At 36.9% G+C, this 22,481-nt stretch overlaps 1 protein-coding gene across 2 annotated transcripts in view; it reads right to left on the minus strand.

The window, feature by feature from the left end:
• Nucleotides 1–14,690: 14,690 nt before the first annotated feature.
• The window catches only part of EDNRB (endothelin receptor type B), a 17,170-nt gene continuing 9,379 nt past the window's right edge, over nt 14,691–22,481 (minus strand). For both annotated transcript variants that reach the window (XM_017829971.1, XM_017829972.1), the window contains exons 2-7: nt 22,213–22,325; nt 21,846–22,050; nt 21,311–21,460; nt 20,260–20,393; nt 19,599–19,707; nt 14,691–18,097 (exon numbers count right to left, since the gene is read on the minus strand). In XM_017829971.1, the coding sequence (XP_017685460.1) occupies nt 17,966–18,097; nt 19,599–19,707; nt 20,260–20,393; nt 21,311–21,460; nt 21,846–22,050; nt 22,213–22,325 (843 nt within the window). In that variant the 3' untranslated portion in view covers nt 14,691–17,965. The remainder of the gene's footprint in view (nt 18,098–19,598; nt 19,708–20,259; nt 20,394–21,310; nt 21,461–21,845; nt 22,051–22,212; nt 22,326–22,481) is intronic.

Consider the following 22,481-nt stretch of genomic DNA (forward strand, 5'->3'; position numbering starts at 1 on the left):
ATTAATATTGAAATATTTAAGAGAAAACGAGACAGTGTTAATAAGAGACATTTAGAGAAAGTGTCAAAGTACCCCAGGTCTCTACAGGTACATAAGGTATCTAAAATGTCAAAATGAATTTAAAATTCTTAGTTCAATTATTGCACATATATATATATACATACATACATACATACATATATATATATATATATAAATGTGAATATAAATTTGTGTGTTGGGGGTTCTGTGACATAACTTGAAAAGTACTTACTTTGATTAGTACCAGATCAACCTTTCCTAATTTTGCTCTAAGTATTGCCAATTTGAGCTTTTGAAGACAGATTCACTGACTTTCAGTGGTCTGTTTCCCTCCAGATGTTCGTTATCACCTCTGCCATTTACCACCCTATATCCAGCCAGTAAAGCAATTTGTGAGTACTCCCTTAACTCATTTCAGGGAAAATTAATTGGATTAATTTCTTTTGTTTAAGCAGTTTACCTGGTTTGCTCTGTCTGAAGTGGATTAGGAAACCCTAATATAAACTGTTCTTCTAGCAGAATTGTAGAAATGCTGAAATCTTTGGCAGTGACTTCTGCAGCAAGGCCTCACTCAAAGGAGCAGGGCAGGGCAATGATCTCCAGGGACAACTCCTCAAAGCACAAGAAGATCATCTGGATATGCAGGAAACAGCAGGTGTGGCAGGCAGCCAACTTGGCTGAACAGGGAACTCCTGGCTGAGCTCAAACACAAAATGGAAATATACAGATAGGGGAAATGGGAATCAGCTAAGGAAGAGTATGGAAATTATTGCTGGAGCTTGAAGGGGTAAAGTTATGAAACCCCAAGCCTGGCTGGAGTTTAAACTGACTAGTGATAGGAAAGGCAATTGGAGGGACTTCGGACTACATTGGGAGCAAAAGGAAGACCAACAAAGAACACAGATCCACTGATAAATAGGATGGATGACTTGATGATGAAGGATATAGAAAAGATAGATTGACTCAGTCACCTGATTCGTACTGGCAAGGTCTTCTTTCCAGCTTCCATAATTTCTGTGGCAGAATCTAGGGAAAGAAATGTTACCCCAGGTAGGGTGTGTTGGAATTAGAGACCGCTTTAGCAATCTGGACATATACAAGACCATGGGACTGGACAGAATGCATCAAAGATTGCCAACGGATCTGGTTTATGTCATTGAGGTTCTCTTCATCATCATCCTTGAACAGTGGTAGAGAGTGCAGGAGGTTCTTGAAGATGTGAAAAAGACAAATGTCATGTACATCTTTAGAAAGTGCAAGGAAGAGGATCTGGAAGACTACAGGCCAGTCAGTCTCACTTCAGTCTGTGGAGAAGTTATAGAGCAAATCCTGCTGAAGACCATTTCCAGGTACATGGAGGAAAATAATGTGGTTTGCCAAGGGCAAATCATGCCTAACCAGGAATACCTGTAGAGCCTTTAAGTTCCTTGAACCAAATATCATAGAATCATAGAATATATTGAGTTGGAAGGGACCCAATGGGATCATCGAGTTCAACTCCTAGCCCTGCACAGGACACCCAGATAATCACACCATGTGCCTGAGAGTGTTGTCCAAGCAATTTACTATCTCACCTCAGAAAAGGTGGCAGTTATGCCAAACTGCATTAAGCCAATTAAGTTTTACAGTCAAAATGATTTCATCAAGCACATAGGGAAGGGAGAAAAACATTGCACACTGGAAAAGGGTGGGAGGTAAAGACTGCATTATTTTCCTTTAGTAACCACAGGGTATAAGTAACTGAGGCCCATCACTATTTCTTGTACCTCTCACATGAGAGCAACAGAAAATCCCATATTTGAATACATTTGGTCTCTGACATTGGTTACATTTAGGGTAAAACTTAGCTTGATAAAAAGTTTCTTTTCCTTTTCCAATTAATATACCTTGCTTTCAACTGATTTAGAGGCAAGTTTTCTCCCTTGGCCTTTAAGGTTAGTGAAAGATAATGGTTATTAGTAGTCTTTCTGCGGAAAGATCTTTAAACAAAGGTTTTCACTGTTGTCTAGGAAAAACAGAACTCCAAAATGTCTCTAAATCTCCTCTGGAATTGAAGACCAAGAAGATCCAAAGCAAGAACACTTCAGCTAACAGTACTTGGTTTCTATTTTCACCTGTCTCTCCAAGAAGTACAATATTCTGTAAGAGCTCAAAAGATATCCTTGGAGTGCCCAATACAGGGGAATAACAGTTTTTAAGAACATGTACATCTGAGCTATTCTCTTTAAACTCTTTTTACTGCTAAAGTGTCATTTTATTGTTGAAAAATAGTAGACCCCCTGTGATATTCTGATACAGATCTCCAAAATAGTTAAAATAGACCTCGATTTGAGGGTGCTTCTTTTTCTCCACTGACTAAAAAGCAAACCTAGTATGATTATGTAGGTATCTGTTCTGCAGTCATTTAGAGTTAGTGGAGATTATTTCCACCTGGCACATCTGGCCTGTGGTCTGACCATGCTGATCTACCATGAAACTGGTGTCATGGAAGGCTAATTGGAAAAACACTAGTGCCACACATCAAAAGAACAATTGGGATTTGTAAGGCTTGATATTATATTTGCAGAGGTGCTACAAGAAGCATACATGCTGGCAGCCTAGATATGTGGAGTCAAGAAAAAGAATGGAATGATACTCTGCCCTTTCCTGGGATCAGACAACAGAGTAAGTTGTAGCCTTCATATATGTGTCCAAACATGCACACTAAAGCTTCTACTTACCACAACCAAAGAGAAACCAATCCAAGCACCATATGAGGGATTTTTCTTTTTATTTTTGTTGCTTCCTGTCATTGCCTCAAAGCAGGAATAATTATAAAAAAAGCTGCCACTTTTTTCTTGCAGAGGTGAAAACACATTTTAAGCATGCACAAACAGTACACATTATTAAAACAATCACCAAGGATTGCAACTAACTTCTAAGAGAAATGAATTTTTTTTCCATGTCTGACACTGGTCTGGTGTATGCTGTTATGAAGATGTAGCTGTTGAATGCCATGAGAGTTTAATTCTTCAGTGTAAGCAAAACTTTTCTGTGTGTCTTTCTCTTCTTACATGATGGTGGTACTGCTGTCTGGTGATGGAAATGCTTTCACTACTTTCTGTACAAAGCAATGGTAACCAGATCCTTCTGGGATTCTTTGCTCCCATTAAGCCTACACTGGTCCATTGCCGGATGGTCGAAGTGGCAGGATGCCTGAATCATCTGAGAGTGGCAGCCTTTTCTATTCAGTCTGCATCTCTTAGTTGTATGTGCAGTACTGACTCTTATCATTCAATATGATACAAAGATCCAGTTAGAAGAAATAATATGAGAAGAATTATGAATAACTAGGACCTACTTAGAAATATTTTACCAGATGTTGAAAAAGTGACAGTATTCCAAAGAAAACAGAGTGTTTGATCTAAGAAAAGAAGAAGTTTTAATGTAAGAGAAATCAGAGCAGAACAAATAATAAAAAAGAAGATTTATTTATGAGTAAAATCAGGGATATATTTATGAGTGATATCAGTGAACAGCATAGAAGCCAGCACATAAAGAAAATTAATGAAGATTAAGGAATGGAAGTGGAAGCCTGTAACCGTCTGGGTCAAAGAAAAAGTATTTTCTGAGTAGATCCAAACAAAACCAATACTAACAATAATAAAGGCAGGATGACCCTAATAGAATTGCAATGGCTGACACAGAAAAGGCAGTCATAAGTGTTTCAGTTCTGTATTATGGACTGAGGAGAAAAAGAATAATGTCTTCCTGTTGGGTGATGCTGATCTGATATCCTCCAGTGGTACTAAGGATAGGTACAGGTGCAAGACATCACATGATCTTAAGTTAGCAGTTCCAATAATCTTGCAACCAAACCCTTGTCAAGTTTAATGTTGAGATTAGTGTAAAGAACCTCTGGTCTTGATTTTCAAGAAGCCTTGGAATTTCCGGAGGACTGGATAGAAGCTAATATTGTGCCATTATTTTAAAACAGAAAAAAACCCAGACCTGGATAATGCAGGGATAAAAGCCCAGACCTGGATAATACAGGCTTGGCAGTCAGAGCACAGTATTAGGACAAATAACTTCTGGTAGAGGTTTGACTTGGTACTGTATGAGATCTTCATTAATACACTACAGAAAAACAGGTCAATGTAGCACACATTACATTGATGCAAAACTGTTTATCTCCATACATAATTGTAAAAAGAGAGGGTTTCTGTGTCTTTTTTGATTAACTGTGTTTTCCATGAAATGCCAGAGGGACTATTTTTTTGCCCTATGTCATTGAACATTTTTACCAGTGATTAGGCAAAAGGACATAACATTCTGACAAAATTTGGTGATGACACATAGATAACAGGAGTGAAAAAATTAAGAAGAGATGAATTAACAACAAAGAGTATCCAGGGACACTGTGTAAGCAAGAATAGACAAAAAATTGTCTGTACAGCCAAATAGAGGGTCTAACATATAGGAACAGAAATATAAGCCATAAAAACAGGAGTGAGGACTTTCCTATGAAGCACAGATTCTGAAGAGGACATGTCATAACACTTTATTGGGATCATATGGACGAAAAAAAAGGCAAATACTATCGTTAGGTATATCCATTGGACAGAAGTGGAAGGTGAAGTCATTTGGCAGAGAAGCAATTGCTACTTGGAATAGAGCATCCAGTTCTAGTGCTCAGAATTCATGATGGATGTGAATAATTTGGAGAAGGGTCAAAGAAAAGCCATGGGAATATTAAGGACCTGGAAAGTCTCCAGTAGTGCAATCTACTTAGCTTATCAACGTGATGACTTAAGGATAACTGGTCACGGTAACAAAACAGGACAAACAGCAAAGAGCTGTTCAGTCCAACAGTCAGAGGTCTGACAAGCTCCTCTGTCAAAAAGGTGAAGCTAAAAATTCAAACAAAAATAAAGGCACTTTTTTTCTTAGCAATCCATTACATTAGTGGATATATTTACCTTATTCTTAGGCTATATTCTTAGGCTTCACCTAAGAAGTGCGGAATTACCGGCAGTTTTTAAATCTAGATTGGGTGTTTCTCTAAAAACAAGTTTAATTTTCAGTGGGACTACTTATCCTGAAGCAGAAATAACCCTGTGAGACTCTGTAGACTCTGTCATTGGTGGGATCAGACTGGATATTTGAGCCCTTCTGCCCTTTTTCTACTGTATGGATGTGCCCATTCTTCAGTGTGCTCTGAGAGAGCTGGTATCTGTATTTATATAGCGTGACATGGGGATGATGCTACCTTAGATCTTATAAGCAGCACAGCAGCATAATTCTGGTGATGAGCTCAGGCTAATTAACCATGTCGTGCACAAGGGCTAGTCAATCATCTGTGGTAACATGACTATGCTGCTTTCCCTTGTGGAGCTGGCTCTACACAATCCAGAGTTGTGCAGCTGTTTGATGTATGCATGGTTCAATATAGACCCTAAGCAAGTTTGTTTTCATGTACTAAAAAAATGGTTGCAATAAAGTGCTTCTCTCTTTAATGAAAGTAAGTCATTACTGTAACTTGTGGTATTTTAAACTGTTTTATGTATTCTGACACCAGTGATAGCTCAGACATTACAGGGTGTCTGGTTCTCTTAGCATACTAGCCACACTATGACACACTATTCCTGGTTTTCTTAGCTTTTTTTTGGCTCTGATGTTCCTACTTGTATCATTTAATGAGAAACACTGAACAGAGGATTTATTGTGACATTATTTATATTGAGAAGAGGAAATAGATGATGAGGAAGTGAATAACTCTTCTGTGAAAAGCTATGAAATTACAAAAATCTAGTGGAGTCATTTTCACAGTTTGTAATTGTTTACCATATCAGTCAGTAGGTGAGTCATTGCACCAGAACCTCTCTTACTTTTTATTTACTCCAAATAAATATTTGCAACATGCAAGTAATTATTTACATTACTGGGTCTCATCCCTGGAATTTTCCAGAGACATTCTCTGATTCCATGATACCTGTGTGGGCTAAGGATGTATGTAATACACTCTGCCTTACACAAGGGTTCTCCTACATGTTTTAGTCACTTGGAACTCTACAACATCTTTCTAAAAAGATTTCCCCAAATAAACAACCCCAATACACAAATATGTGATGAAAACTTAGAATTAAAATTACAGCTTTCTCACTAAATGAAAGTATAGAAACACTAATAATCTGAAAAATAAATAGAAATCAAACCAAAAAAATAGAGAGGTGAGAAGGCTGAGAATAGCTATAAAAACGGTGAACACATATGTAGATTAAATCAAGATAGGCTAACTGTATGAAAAGTTTAGATGTCTCCTGAATCATTCTTCCTAAAATGCTTCTGATCTTGCCTACAGCAATTTGGTTCAGAGCAGTAGAATGGGTCTGTAAATAAACCCCTCAATTTTCTTCACTTGCTGAGATTTGGTTTGGCTCTTATACCAGTTTCAAAGGTTTCAAAGTAGATCAGCTTTAGAAGAAACAAAATCTATCTCCATTTGAATTGTCCTCCAATGTGGGTGTGAGCCTATGGAGTCCACATCATGCCCAATGCAGATCTAATAGACGTGGCAGTACAAGGCCACTGAGAAATCCTGTGTCATTCCAGTTTGGGTTTTGTGCTATATTAAGGGTCATGTGCCATGACTGCAAAGGCTGCTGTGCCTTTTAAAACCTGAGGACCACGAGCTGTATAATCTACATAGTACCTAGCTGCATCAGAAACTGTTCCCTCTGCCTCTGTCTTTTTTTTGTTCAAGAAAGTATTTCTATTACAGTTTCACCGAGTAAGCTGCCAATGTGGCAGCCCTGAGGATAGATTTTAAAGCTCCCTTCCCTTCCTGAGCACAGCTCCATTGAATACTATTCTGTTCAGCATTGCCAATCCTGTCCCCTGCACACAAACAAGAAACCATTTCTTCAGGTCCAGAATGTTGAATTGACTGTGCTCAAAGCAGTAGCCATGACAAGGACACCAATTCTGCTTGTCTTCTGCTTCAGAGAAAGGGAGATCCCAGAGGGTAGGTCTTTAAAAGAGGCCCCTGCAGACATAGGATTAAGTTTCCATTCCTCCCCTATCGTGTTTCACAATCCATGTTGTCCAAACTCAGAGTGGGAAGGTAGTTTTGGCAGAAGGCAGCACAGAATCACTTGGATACAGCAGGAACATAAACAGAAAGAGGGATCTGTTCAAGAGTGTCTTTACATGCAGTGGTAGTTTGGACAATGATGTGTTTGATTTACATGAGACAGGAATAAGGACTGACTAGCTTAGAAATTGGACTTTGACTTTTCCTTGACTTTGTCATATATGATGTCCTCGTGACCACCATGGAGAAAATTTATCTAAAAAGTAACCACTCTAATATTGTCCTAAATTCAAAATTTTTTTAAACCATCCTTAAACAGGAGCTATCTCTCTCACATTGGTAGATTATTTCAAGCAAGACTTTACATTTCAAGTAAGAATCATTTTCGCATGTTGTTCTGTTCAGTACTTTTGCAATTGACTTGGACTGGTTATACACAGTGTACACTTAATGGATTACGTGTGAAATAGAATATGGAAGCACTATGGGAGATGGTATTAGAATTCAAAACTGCCTTGATGAATCAAAGACCACTAAGGTGGGCTGCAGCCATCAGTGTGAAACTAGGTAAAGGCTAGTAGTGTATGCTGCTACAAGCAGCAAAGGTCAGTGGTGGTAATGGGCCAATATGTAAAGATAATTTAGTGGTTTTATCATTGCAAAAAGAGAAAAATCTCATTCTGGGACATACTGAAAGAGTCATATGTATGACAAATATTTTGTAGAGTTCCAGTGTGAGATAACTTTGATTTTAACATCTTTCAAATATTGTACAGCAGATTTTGGTGTGTATTGTGTGCCTATTACAGCAAAACATCATGATCTTAAGTACTTACACTGCAGTTCCAGGTGCAAATCTATAATCCTGTATTACATAGAAGTCTGGTGCAATTTTTAATGTGGTATACGTTTTAGAGAGTAATATAAAAGCATATTGATAAAAATTAGGTGAAGGAACTGACAAGCCTTTTTAAGCAAGGAGCCTTGAAGAGAAAATTCCTAATTGAAGTGGACAATGTGTTGCCTCCTTCTGCTTAACTGCTATTAAGGAATGTATCTGCTTATCTTCATTAACTGTACTTGACATCTGTATATATATGATGTGTGTTTCACAACTTCCTTCCCACTTTTCAAGAAGCACAACAAAGTCAAAGATTTGTGAGCAACAGAATTACTGCTTCAACATCACTTGAAATGCATACAATTGTTTATGGGACAAAACAGAGGAAAGTGTATACAGTAACTCTAGTGTCACCTTACAAATAAGATATTCCTTTGCTTCTTACCCTCTAAAAGAAGCAGTAGTTCATATTATTTAATCCTGTTATAGGAAAAAATATTCGGAGAAACAAATTCTTTAGAGATCAGGGCTTCATATTGGCTATACAGTGAATTAATGCAATGAGAGGCCCAGTCATAACTTAATCCCTCTTCAAGGATATAAAGTGGTAGACAAACGCCAGATATGCTAGTCTAGAGAAAGAAGACATGCAGACTTTGAATATATATTTATTAAACTAAAAGTAAACATACCTACCTAGTATTATTAGCACTATATCTGATATGCATTTGCCCACAATAAACTAAACTAAATTAAACTAAACTAAACTGAACTAAACTAAACTATTTTCTAAGAAGGCTCAACACATCTTTACCTGGCAAACTTCCATTTATTTCAGCTGTCCAGCTATCTCACAAGGAAGACAGTTTTGGTGCATTTTAAGAGAAGCTTTCCAAAATATCTACTGAATCTTGTAGTTACAAGTACCTCTTTTCTTGCTCAATGCTGCATATGAAAACATCAGTTTTTTATCTATAATCTCATAGTATATTTTTAATGATTAATTAAAGAAAAGTGATTAATGAAAAAAACTTGATCAACACTGAAATATGAACATGGAAGGGAAAAAATGGAAACTTTTTTCTGTTGCAGTAACCTGTCTGTCTGATCTCATGTCTTTTCTCTGACAGTGGCAGTGTTTTTAGGTCCAGATGGGACTTACACACTTGATAGAATGGACTACATTTGAATCACTGAATTGCTGAAGTTGGCAGCGACCTTTGGAGATCATGTACTCCAACATCTCAGTCCAAGCAGGGTCACTTACAGAGGAGGGTGCACAGGGCTGTACTCTGCCAGGTTTTCAGTATCTCCAAGGATGAAGGCTCCACAACCTCTCTGAGAAACCTGTTCCAGTTTTCCACTGCAGAATGTTTTTCTTATAAGTGAATTTTCCTGTGTTTCAATCTTTACTCACTGCCTCTTGTCTATTCACTAGGCATCACTGACAGGTGTCTGGCTTTGTTTTCTTTACTCCCCTGTCAGGTACTTTACTCCCCTCTCAGGTATCAATGAGATCCTCCCCCAGCCTTCTTTTCTCCAGGGTAAGGAGTCCCAGATATCTCAACTGCTCCTTATCTGTCAAATCCTCCTAAAGTGCATTTAAGTAATGAAATACCTTAAAACAAATATTACCAGTTCTTTGTTGATTCTTTCAAACAAATGCAATCAAATGTATTGAAGAAGTATTGGAGAGGGACTTTCTACAAGGGCATGTAGTGGCAGGACAAGGGGGAGTGGCTTTAAATTGAAAGGACAGGTTTAGGTTAGATGTTAGGAAGAAATTCTTTATGGTGAGGGTGGTGAGACACTGGAACAGGTTCTGAGTGAAGCTGTCAATGTCCCATCCCTGAAGTGTTCAAGGACAGGTTGGATGGGGCTTTGAGCAACCTGGTCTAGTAGAAGGTGCCCCTGTCTATGGTTCCTTCCAACTCAAAGCAATCTAGGAAATTTCTGAATATAAGCAAAAAACCCCCTTTTTTTTAATACAGCCAATAAATTATGATGAACTTGCTATATTTATACAGTCAAATGGTTCAAGCACTTAGCCTTGCTTTTGTAAGTAGTTACACATCACTTAGGAGCCACCTGCATGACAACAGATTGACACTAGCTTGTTCTACCCAAGATCTTGGTCTGCTTTGCTCTGGAAGCAATTAAACTACTTTAGCTTGAGCTTGGAGCACACGGATGTCTGCAGCTCATGGCTTTCTACACTCAACCTTGTAGACATCCTTAATGCTTATTCAAATAATTGAGCACTATTTAATGAATTCCAGATTATAATAAATCTTTCTAACTATACAACTAAAAGATACACAAAGATTTAAAAGCCTTTTAAAACATGTTTATAAAACTTAACAAAGTCAGTTAAAAAGGGGTGATTTAGATCCACTTAACATTGAGTTGACATATGCTTGAAGAAACTCTGAGTGTTAAGATACTGATTTTACATATAAATTCTGCTTTTCATCCTGAAACACTCCCAAATGCTCTAAACTGACAATGGATTTGGAAGGCTCCCATTTTCTAGTACTGAAATGCACTCTCCTCCAGCGCAAGACGCAGCAGATGTCTCCCTGCAAAGTGTGAAACTGCAGAACAGGGCAGTATGCTCTGCTAACTCATGCACTGACAGGAAGAGAGAAGAACAGAGGAAACAGATTTTAATTTGTAATTATTTAATTTGGAATTTGGCCAAGACCCCATAGTTGGCAGTCCTGCTCTTGTGTAGGAGTGCCATGAAATGTGATTCTACTGTGGGTTTTGCAACTCGTTGGGAAGACTGGAGTAATCATGGTCAGACCTTGAACAGTTGGAAAATTTGGTTACTTCTATGAAAGCTGTAAGTTCTTCAGTTCAGGCAAAAGCGCAGAAGTCTCAGTAAATTACATGTACTCAAAATTTCTGGTATTTTTACTCCCAACTATACCTTTCCTAGTTTTTTCTTCTGCATCTTTTATGTTGTGACCAATATTTTTGCTTACATAATATATGTATATTTGTGTATGTACGTACACACAGAGATAAAAATGCATTATGCATAGATATGTTTGTAAATACAGTAATTGAAAGGTATTTGACTTGTATACTAAGTATTACAATATCAATTTATTCTGTCAGCTAAAAATAATTTGATTTCTCTCATAAACTGAGTATATACATAAATATTAAATGACCTCACCTATATGTGACAAATAGATCTTCCTATGAAGACATCTGTAAGTGAAATACATCAACTAAAGTATGAACGCTTTTATAAAGGTCAAATGCTTCTAAGATACTTAATAATGAGTTGCAAATATTAAGGAGCTTGCCATATTCTTTGTCTGTTTGTTCTTTGAAATTATGTCAAACAAATTTAACAAGATTGTTTTAGTAGTTAGTTGAACAGGAAGGATCTTCAAACCTATGGAGGTGCTTGAAGTGGAGCATTAACTTCACAGTCTGTTTCCATCTCCTATGAAAATATGAAGTTCTAAATTTTTTTTGAAAATAATATTTTTCTGTTGTCATAAAATGGCCAGGAAAGTTACAAAATTTGATTCTATGAAGAATTTTAAATTATAAATTCTTAAAACAACAAAATTATAAAATTATTTCATAACCAATTATCTTTGGAACTTATTAATACCAGTTAATAAAATTTTAGACATATTTTCATTACAATTCATAATATAGCCATGCAGTGTGAGTAGTACATGATTTGTCAGTATTTCAAATTTTTATATCCACTTCAGAAAACAATAAAAATATTTCTGTCAGTGAACAGTTTTCTTTATTATTAATACTAATGAACACATAATTTAAAAATGCAAAAGACTAGTCCAATAGTTAGGCAGACATTCATAATTTGCATGTGTGACATACATAGCTTACATTTGTCATATTCTGGCATAAATTAATGTAAAATTGTTTACAAGTCTAATAAAAACTCCTTAAAAATCAAACATCAAAGTTATAGAACACATTAAAAGTGGCATGTTCAGATTTTTTTAAGAAGTCAGTGGACTACGTTTTGCTCAGATTGATATGGTTTTTAAAAAATTCTTGATTTCATTGTAAACTTTTTCAGATAAAACTAATGAAAAACATTCTGTATACTACATATTTTATATTACATCATATGCAATATAACTTGTATAAATATGCATCAAAATTGTATGTACCTGGTTACTGTAGGTGTCGAGTATTCGATTACAGCAGAAGTGAACCCTTCCTGCTACATCTATGCTAGATGTACATTAAGAAGACCAATGGGGCCAAATCTGTAAGATGTGCTACCTGCTGCAGGTGCATTTCAGGGAAAAGCTTCCAGTATCTTTGGCAAACTCCAGTCTAGTTCTGTGAACACTCATTAGTAATTACGATGTTTGTTACAGTTTCGTTTATGAAAAAAAAAGGAAAGAAGAAAAATCCAGTTTCCCCCTGAATTCTGCCATCTCGCAGCTCAAACTAAAACCTACCAAATCCTCCAGTTTTGGTTTTGTCAGCTTGGCATGTTTCTTTCCTGCCCCTTCAAAGGCTGAGCATGTGTTGGGAAGATGTGAGCATCTTGGGGATTTATCATTAACCTTTTTCCTGATAGCTTCAAATGAGACCCATTGTCTGACTCCCTGGGTTTCACCATTGATCTGTTTCTTCAGGGTAAATAGACTTACAAGCGACTCACACAAACTGGGAAATGAAGGTCATGAAAAAGTAAAATGGCAACAAATGCTTCCCCCCATTCCGCTCACCCAAGAGCAAAACCAGTAGAAGCAATTTCTGGAGGATGTGGTTTGCGAAGAAAGTATGGTCACCCTAATTTTTTATCAGTGTTTCAGGTTTTACTGGGTTTCAGGATTTGACTCCCACTTTTTTCCAGGGCACTCCTCTAGGGTGACTATAGGAGATGTGAAGTTTTATGGCAATACTGAAGTCAGAGTTGTAGATATCCACTGATGGGTATAATCTGAATATTGATGTGTTTTCCATACTACTGTTCTGAAAAATTTTGATGCAGGCCTTACATGCCACAACATTCATAGCCTCATGCTGAGGTGTATGACCTGACTACTTGCCACATCATACTTTAAAATTCCTTTCAGATACTACCTCCCACAATCAGGACACCCTTGGATTGTCACAAAGATTTAATGGAGGTTTAGGATACTGATTACTAAGGTAAAATATTAATTTCTGTAGGTTTTACTTTTTATTACAGTAGATTTTTCTTGCTGATAGTTTCATTTTTCAAGAGAATGAAAGAGGACTGGGTGGGGGCTGTGCCCTTTCATTGGTAAGGGTGATCTTTGGGACCTCTTTCACAGATAAATGAGAGTACATTAAAAAAACTGGCAAGACCAAACAGATGTCAGGGTTTTATTTAATGTTTTTAAGCTAGCAATTGCAAGCCAGTAAATCATGTGACTACTGCTGTTATATAACACAGTACTCTTACCACTGCTGACTGAGAAGAAAAATGACCAGCAGAACATATAAGGCTAATCTTGAGTCCTTCTGTTTCCTTTGGTTTCTAATGCGTTCAGCAACTTGGCTTAGAAATTTAAACAGAGGTGCACAGCACGTACATGGAGAACTCTTGGGCCTTCTTGAGCAGACTGCAAGAACCCAGTGGTCAGAGCAGCAGGCTGCAGAAGAGTGCAGTAAAAAGTGAACCACTCTATGGACCAGACCCAGGCACAGGTTGCCAGTTGGACCATCCTGCTCCACCAACACCTAAGTGCCAAATCTACCCTTCTCAGGAGGGGTCAGAGCGAGCCAGTGTTTGAAGAACGTAAGCTACATGTATATGCATGTTGCTGGGAAAGTTCTAGTGTGTTTAGGAAACTGTCAACAAGCTGCAGTTAATCTCCCCAGCGAAAGAGCCAAGACCACAGTAGATAAAAAGTTAGCTGGGCTGTGAAGACTATGGCCTACCTGTAGAAGGCTGTAGGATCTTCAAAGAAATATGCAAAAAATGCTTCTTCATAGTGAGTGGTTGGTGAAAACCTTGGACCATAGGACAGGATAAAGGGAAAGGAAGTGAAGAGGCCAGGAGAGATATTAAGTAGAACATTTACTTGCAAGGTATCTCCTCTCTACAGGTGCTTCTGTTCCAAGCACAGGGAAACTTGAAACTACGTGCTAAAGGTGCTGGGATCATGAAAAAGACAAATCTAAATGGATGCAGCAGGCCACCAAGTAAAGAGAAGGAAACCTAACTGTTAGGAGCAAAACAGTAGTAGTATCAAACACATTTTGGGATGTACAGATACTGCAAACATCTAGTTATATATTTGACCAGTTACAGCATATTTAGTCTGATACTGTTTTCCACTGCTTTAAGAAAGGTAAATGAAAATATGCACAAAATTACACTGTCAGCATACAAAGGTATGATGCTTTTCAAATGGCATATTCCACCATCGAGTGCATACACTTCTAAATTAATGAACTAAAAGCTTCGTGACTTTTATTTGTGATGTCCTTAACATAAGAGAATTTGTGACTATATATGGGTGTGTAGAGAAGAGATTGAGATGGACATTTTGTGCAAAAACAAACAGAGCAAAGATAAGCACGATTGTTCCAATAAACATCGGACAATTTTGCAATGCATATGCAAGTCTGAACTCTTTTCAACTAGCTATATAAAACCATCCCCCTCAAAAGCTTTGATATTTAGTTCTGAATTGCTTACTTCTTTTTATATCTCTGTTACTTTTTAATAATTGAGACCCCCCAGAAGAAAAAAGGCCAGACATCTTTTTGTAATGAATCAAAACTACAAATATTTTATTGGTAATTTAGTATGTTTACACTGCCTGAACCACAGAAGTTCCTATTTTAAGTGAACACAGAAAATGAAATATAGAATTATTTTACACAACTATACAGAACAGTATTAAAAGATCCTTTAAACGTTATTTCAGTTCATACGACATTTTCTTGCTAAGCCACCTATGTGTTGATTAAGAGCTGTTTGGGACACTGAAATGTCACAGCTCACAGCAGATGCTCCGTAACTGTCAAATTTTGCATTTGATTCTCTGAGTTGTAGTACCAGTGTTTCCATTCAGTTTAGGCAGAATTCAGAGCAGCTGGGGAACTAAAATCAAACTACTCTCTGAAGGCCAAAACTCAGAGTTGTGATGTAGTTTCTTGCAAGTTTTTTTCATCTTGAGTCATTCTGTATCAACTCGTCAGACCACTGGGACAGATGACTCTTACTCTGTCATATCACTCTCTGCAAGCACTATATATAGTGCTTGAACTCCTATAAAGAAGGCTGTGCCTCTCTGCAGTTGTTATGCTACCCCTGTTTGGGGTTTAGAGAGCCTTAGACTGGGTGTTTTACCCCACAAGCTTATTTTACCCTCTTTTCCCACCTTTCCTAATCAACTCCTTAAAAAAAAAAATTAGCTTTTTTTAGTTCAGGGTAGCAAATGTCAGCTAGGTTTTTCCAAGAGCTATGTTCTATGTCCCTAGTTCTGCTCCAGCTGAATTGAATGGTTAAACATTCACTGATTTCAGTGAATGGAGGCATAGACCTATACTGAGGATTTCAGAAAACACCTGTATTGAGTACTAAGATATTTAATCTTAGCTAGAACTGTATAGGAGCAGAAGTTTTGAAATTTTTCATTACGGGAAATGAGAACGTCACTAAAAATACTGCTTTGAATAATACTGAAAAAAGGACAAAAAGTGCACTAATATTTGTATTTTAATTTGTATATTAAAGGGGTCAGTATATATTGTCTTTATTTGCAAAACCTAAATATCTGACTTAGCAGGACTTGTCTTAACTAAGAATTAGTCCAGGAAATAATGAAAAGTATGTTACACAATTGCCAATAGAACAGCTATATTTTAAATAAAAATAACAATAATATAAATGTACAATATTGTAACGATATAATTTGATAAAAATAATACTGATCAGTATCAAACTTAGGATTTAACTGATTATCCATCCTTAACAGATGAAATGCATTTCACAGAAATAGATGCAGGTAGGGTGAAGTGAAGTAATATTCACAGCTTACTGTGAGAAAGTTACCATGAAAGTTAAGGTAAAAATGTAAAGAACAAAACTTAGAATAGAATTATATTTATAAAAGTTCAGCATTATAGCAGTTGAGTGCATTTGCTGCAGAAAGGTGGTAACAGCAACCTAATGGTAAACAGCATACATGCTTGCACACAATACTCACACACCCACACACTCATGCGCCCATGGTCAAATGCATGTGCATAGGTTCTCCTCAGCTTGATTATACAAGCACACACTTACTAGCTTTTGATGGGGGGCAACACCACAACTGGGGTTCACCTCCCCCGTTATTAGCTGTCTGCAAGGTAGCTGTAGCTACCTAAAGTCAGAAAATCATCTAAGTTTATTAACTTATGATATCATCAGTTGAACATTTTAATGAAAGCTGTTTTCATGCAGAGCATATTTAAAGCACTTTATTAAAAAGTGCTTTAAAGCACTGAAGTTAATCAAAATTGGAAAACAAGATAAAAATCCTTACATGAGAAATTTGGAAATTTAAAATAAAAAAGTTCCTGAGTTTTGATAAATATTTGTATTATAATAAAATACCAAGTCTATTGAAAACACGTATTTTATAAAAGCACGTTGTATGACAATTTTTCCTGAAAAACTCATGCTTTAGTGCATGAAATACGTTAATAAGTCTTCGGGGACATCTGTAACAAATTAATAGGAAACGAAAAGCTAAAGAATGACCTGTCACGTATGTACAAAATGTGCATTGCTCCTGGCAACACACACCATGTTTACGACAGGCATCTTTATCTTTCTGTTTTCTTACAGGGTCCTGCCCATATCTTAATACTTTACAATTAATTATGTTTCTCTAAACTATTTACAGATGCAGAAACTAATCACACGTCTTCTTAAGCCCATAAATATGGAACTAGAGAAGTAGAACATATTTTAAAACAGTATGAAGATGAGCATGCTACATAGTACTGTTCTCTAGAAGTACAGTTCATGAATTATTTTCTTTATTAAGATTTAAATCTAAATGAAAATAGCAGTTCCAATTCTCTCTCTGTTTTCCTTGGTTAAATTTGTTTCCACCTGATCTTTCTAAAGTATTTTTCCCCAAGACAGTATTTGGATTGCAAAAACAGTTGTAAATTGTTGTAAAAGTATCTCCAGTAAAGAACCATCAGGCTCTCAAATGCCCACTTTTTACATGGAATACACTCAATTTGTTTTCAGCTAAAAATAGCTGAAATATCAGCCATTGTTTGTATGTTTCTAGTAGTTACAATTTTTTGGTTTTGGTGTGTTTTTCTCTCTTTTGCTATGAGTAAACACAAATACTCACACCCACAGTGCTGCCAAATGCCCTAAACATGCACAGTGGTTACAGAATGGTATTTATAGAATCCTTGGGAGGTTCCTTCTAACAATAATAGGTAAAAACAATCATCAAAGTAAAATGCACTTTTGACTTCACTGCATCCTTTAATATTTTCAGTAGCTATCTCTATAGAATCCCTGATAAAAATTCTACTTTTTTTTTACATTTATACATCTATTAAAAAATATTTAATGCTTTTTTAAAAAAAAACTCACAATAGTGATGGTGGTTAATCTGCTTTATAAAAGATAATACATTGAGTTATATATAATAATGGCTTTGATCCAATTAACTTTATATTATACTACTTAGTAATTACTGTGACTTCAGTTCCTACAACTGTTACAGAGAATACAAATGATCGTTTAATGTACAGGAAGTGGGGATCATTTGGAAGTGCTGATTCAGAAGTATTCAAGTGCTAACAATGACTCGTTCTTTCTTCGCGTTCCACAAATGACGATTTTATAAATGTCCGTGATTTTCAATGTGACACAGTTTTAGGGCAATTTTTTTCATGCTCTTTTTTTGTGCAAATACAAAACTATATATTTCTGAACATTACCATCTTCTTAAAAGTAATTGCCACTTTTACTTAAAAAGGCACCAACTTTAATGTAAGAGAATATATCTTTTATGCTTGTTTTATGAAGAGCTGTACTTGTTACTGGAGCGGAAATTATCATATCCGTGATCATTAGCTTTGAACTTTAAACAGGACTGCCTTTCCTCCAGGGACAACAGATCTTTAGATTGGCACCAGCAACACAAGCATGACTGTTAAAACAAAAGGAATAAACATATTACATCACCTTGTTTTGCACATGTGGTAAACTGCACTGAAAAGCTGCCCTTCTTCAGGGGTACAGTAGGAAATGGCAAATGTACAAGCTGCTGGTTTGGGATTACAGTGTAAGCAAAGAAATGGGATTAATCTCTGAGTTGCTCAAATGGCCACTACTAACTACTGGGATGCCCCATTAGCAACTTGAGTGCTGGAGAGCAGGAGGAGTTATACTGAGTTATACCTGATAGCAGCCACACACGTACCCTTTCAAATCTGGTCTGCAATTCTAAATGCACCTGAAAATAAAATTAAGACTCCTTGTTGTCCTTTCTTTGATAATCTTTTTTGGGAAAAAAATGTATGAGCATCTATACTTTCTAAGCAAGATGATGTATTTAGCTCATTTTTTGAGGTGCAAAACCAAAAAGTAGAAGAATGGTGAAAATCTACATAAATTCATACATTTACTAGGTGTACTTGCAGAACTTTTAATGACCTTTGATGCTACTCTCTGGTCTTTGGGTGCTGGAAGTATTCCTCACACCCGCTTACTTTCACACTCAGGATGCTAGAGACCTCTTACATGCTCTCAGCTCCAGTGACTCTTTCAGGGAGCCAGCAGCAGAGAGAGGGAAGACAAGACCAACACTAAAACATCTGCAACATGTGCTATCACAATTATGTGGGAAATACATTAACATTGCTAGATGTAGGGCTGGCTAGCTTCTGGTTGAAAGATATAGCCAGTAAGGAATTTACACAGCCAGGCAATAAACCTGGCAGTGGTCAGTGGTTAAATGTTTGTCAAGAAAAGAAAAATCTGAGAATTTGTCAATGTAAAAACTCTGATACAATGTCTGAAGATGGTAAGAGGCCACAAAAAAGTCCAAATCTGGTCATTTTCCAAGCAGACATGAAGGTTGAAGGTCCACGTGCAATCTAGAGCCTCAAATCCTGTGTGGAGAATTAGTGCCCAGGTATATTTAGTCAGACCAGGGCAAAACTGTGAACAGGTCTGTCTCATAAAATGTTGGCATTGCAAAGGGGCGAGTGGATACTCGCACCCTCTGCCTTACAAAACTGATTTAAGTGCTCAGGCAGGAGGGGGGAACCCAGGGTCAGTGCCCTCCCAAATGGGTTGCAGAGGATATGGCTACGTGAATCTCTGCAGCGCAGTCTGAGTCTGCTTCGTCAGGGCTCTGGAAGTGGCTGAGTGCCAGTTTCAGTCAGGAAGTGATGTAGCACTGATTAGCATGGTGCTGAGAGGGTTTATTATACACTCTGCTCTTTTGCTTTCTCTTTTTGTTCCCATTAAACCTTAATTCCTTTCTATGTAGCTTCAGCAGGACAGGGAGAGAACACTTACCACAACCCAGTTAAAATTTCAAGTCAAATTTAATGACCATTCCAAACAGTCTGTTCATGTTAGGGAATGAATTTTACTGTTGACATCATCTTTTAACAAAGGAGCAGCTCCCAGCAGCCTCTTACCTTAAAGCAGTTTTGGAATCTTTTGCTCACCAAATACAGGGCTATCGGATTGATGCAGGAATTCAGTGAAGCCATGTTAATACCGATGTAGTCCATCACAAGAAAAAAGCTGTGTGGAAATTAAAGTGAAACACTTCTCTTAAAAAGCTTAGTAGAGGTTTACAAGTATGAAAATTGGTCTCAGCTTCACTCAATCAAGATTAACTATTAAATGTAATAGTAAGGGGTCTTAAATCAGCAGGATTAGCTCATGGTGAACACAGTTGTGGTCAACATTAAAGTCTGAATCAGTAGACTGTTCTCGTGAAAGTAAATTCAGAAGATCCAACCACCTTAATTTGTGGAAGAAAATGTTCATGAAGTTTTTCTGCACAAACTGAATCCTAGCTGTTCTGTTGAAATTGAAACCAGGGACAGAAATCCCTCTTCTACTCTCGAGACAGTAGTACAGTCCCAAAAAGGATCAGGAGTAAGACAGGGAAAAGTGAGGGAATTTCTCACAACTTTCTTTCTCTGCTACTGGAGTGAAAGCAGAGGGTCCTGGATGAAGAAGCAGGGACAACTTCAGAACTAACACAGAACTAAGTTAGCTCATTAGAAAATCCAGATACGCATATGGAGAATGCTAGCATGTTTAAGCATTTTATTTTTGCAGTCTCACCTTAAAAGTTCACATCTGTTGGGGTCCTTCTGATCATAAATAGTGAGTTTTAATATTCTGCTTAAGTGAAGTGGAAGCCAACACAAGGCAAAAACAAGTACCAGACAGAACACAGTTTTGGCCACCTCACGTCTCTGAGAAAGAAAATTGGACAGAAGAGTGTTATAGTTTCTGATTCTCTCTGGATTGTTGTTGTTTTCTAATATCCAAATGTTTAATAAACAAGATAAAAAAGCTTATCAAAACAGGAGTTACGAGAACATCAAATACCTTATTTTCTTGGAATATGTACTTAATCTTTTCTATTGTTTTAGATGTCTTGCACTGATTCACTGTATCTCTTACTTCAAAAACTATGAGTAATAATATGAAAAACCAAGGTCATGAAAACAGTAATTTAATTTAAAATTACGAACATATTTGTCTTCCCAATCACTTTCAAATACCAGTTTGCTTTCAATTGCATTTTCTTGTGCTTTGATCTCAGGTCTTATTTTAAACGCCCCAAGAGATTTCAATTACAGCTTTAACAAGGTAAGAGGAAAGGAGCATATTTATGCATTATAGTACAACTGTAGTTTAGTTCTAGTGATGTATGATGTTTGTGTCTGATGCACTAATAACTTGGAATGTATGCTGGAATGTGTTTTGTTCTGCTAACATTTACTGCTAACCTCACTAGAGTTTAGCAAGAACTTGCTTCAAAATAATTAACAGTTTCACAGCACCACCTTCTAGACTATAGCATACCTTCAGTTTGCATTACAAAATACCCAGCTCTAATTATTGTAAAGAAGAAATAAAAACTATAAAACCTGAAGCATTAAAACCAAACAAGAAAGAACAAATCCTGTAACTATCAGTTAAAATCTTAGGTTTCTGAGGGCTCTGATGCATACACATGTATATGAGTTCAGCAGCACCACTACTAGGAAACTTCTCTTTACTAGTAATCATACAGGAAGAGAAAAATGATGTGTCAGTAAAGTCAGTAAAGGCATTATTGTTATCCTGTCTACAGTCAGCAGAGTTGTCAGGGATAAATGTTTACCTGTTTTAAGTGGTCATTTAAAGCAATCTGCATCCCACTTTTCTTTCGTAACATCTCACAAGTCATGAGAGTATAGAAAAACGCTGTGATAGCCAGTGGCAAACAGAAGTAAAAGCTGAACAGCCACCAGTCTTTAGCTTGCTTGTAAAACTAAAATGAAAAAGAACCAAAGTAAAAACATTGTTAGGAGTTGAATGCTGAGCATTTTCCTAAGTGTGCTATAACTAGTTCATCAGTCTGTCCTGAAAAGCATCTCTGTAAGGTGTACATTACAGACGAGAAAACAGGACAACAGGTTCAAAGTTCACAAAAAGTCAAATGTTTCCGAATGCTCTTTTTAAACTAATATATTTAAGAAATGTCAGTATTTCATATGAATGTCTCTTTTTAACCAATATACTTCAGAAATGTCAGTATTTCATTTAAGCATTATATTCACCTACATATCACATACACCTGTGCACATTACAATCCACACAACACTGAGAAGATCCAAGGAACTGCTCCAGAGATTTTATAAATGTCAGTGTATTACCATCATAAAGGATGTTTTCTGTGTGGGGTGGAGCAAGCAGATTCTAAGATCCTTTCCTCTATACTCCATCGTAATCATGTCAAATGCAATAGCTTCTGGAACAGCCAGTATCACTGATATAATCCAGATCAGTACAATTTCAACAGCAGTCCACTTCGGCACTCCAATTCCTTTAATGCGACTCCAAGAAGCAACTGCTCGGTACCTGAAGCAACAGCACACATTTACAAATTAAAAATATGAGAAAACCCACCTGATTTAATGGCTTAAACTCATCTTCTATTATATTAGCTGAGTGGAAAGGTGAATATGAGCCAGTGGCCGTATAGAAAGGAAATTATAGAGTTTGATGAAAAATAGGTCTCACCTATCTATACTGAGGGCACACAAACTCAACACTGTGATGCCCACCGATGCCTTTTGAATGAAAGGGACTAATTTGCACATTTCCACACCAAAGGGCCAGTCCTCTGCAAGCAGCTGTGAAAAGAAAACAATTAAAGGTGAAATATTAAAAAAAAAAAAAATCCCCAAACTGAAACATGGAGTTTTGTCTAGACTGTTTTTCTTTTCCACCATGTCTTGCCCTATGAAGACACACTGAGTTGGGTTTGTTCAGACTGGAGAAGAGAAGGG

Source organism: Lepidothrix coronata, unplaced genomic scaffold (assembly GCF_001604755.1).
Source record: "Lepidothrix coronata isolate B3197 unplaced genomic scaffold, Lepidothrix_coronata-1.0 Scaffold172, whole genome shotgun sequence".
NCBI classification, from domain to species: Eukaryota; Metazoa; Chordata; class Aves; order Passeriformes; family Pipridae; genus Lepidothrix; species Lepidothrix coronata.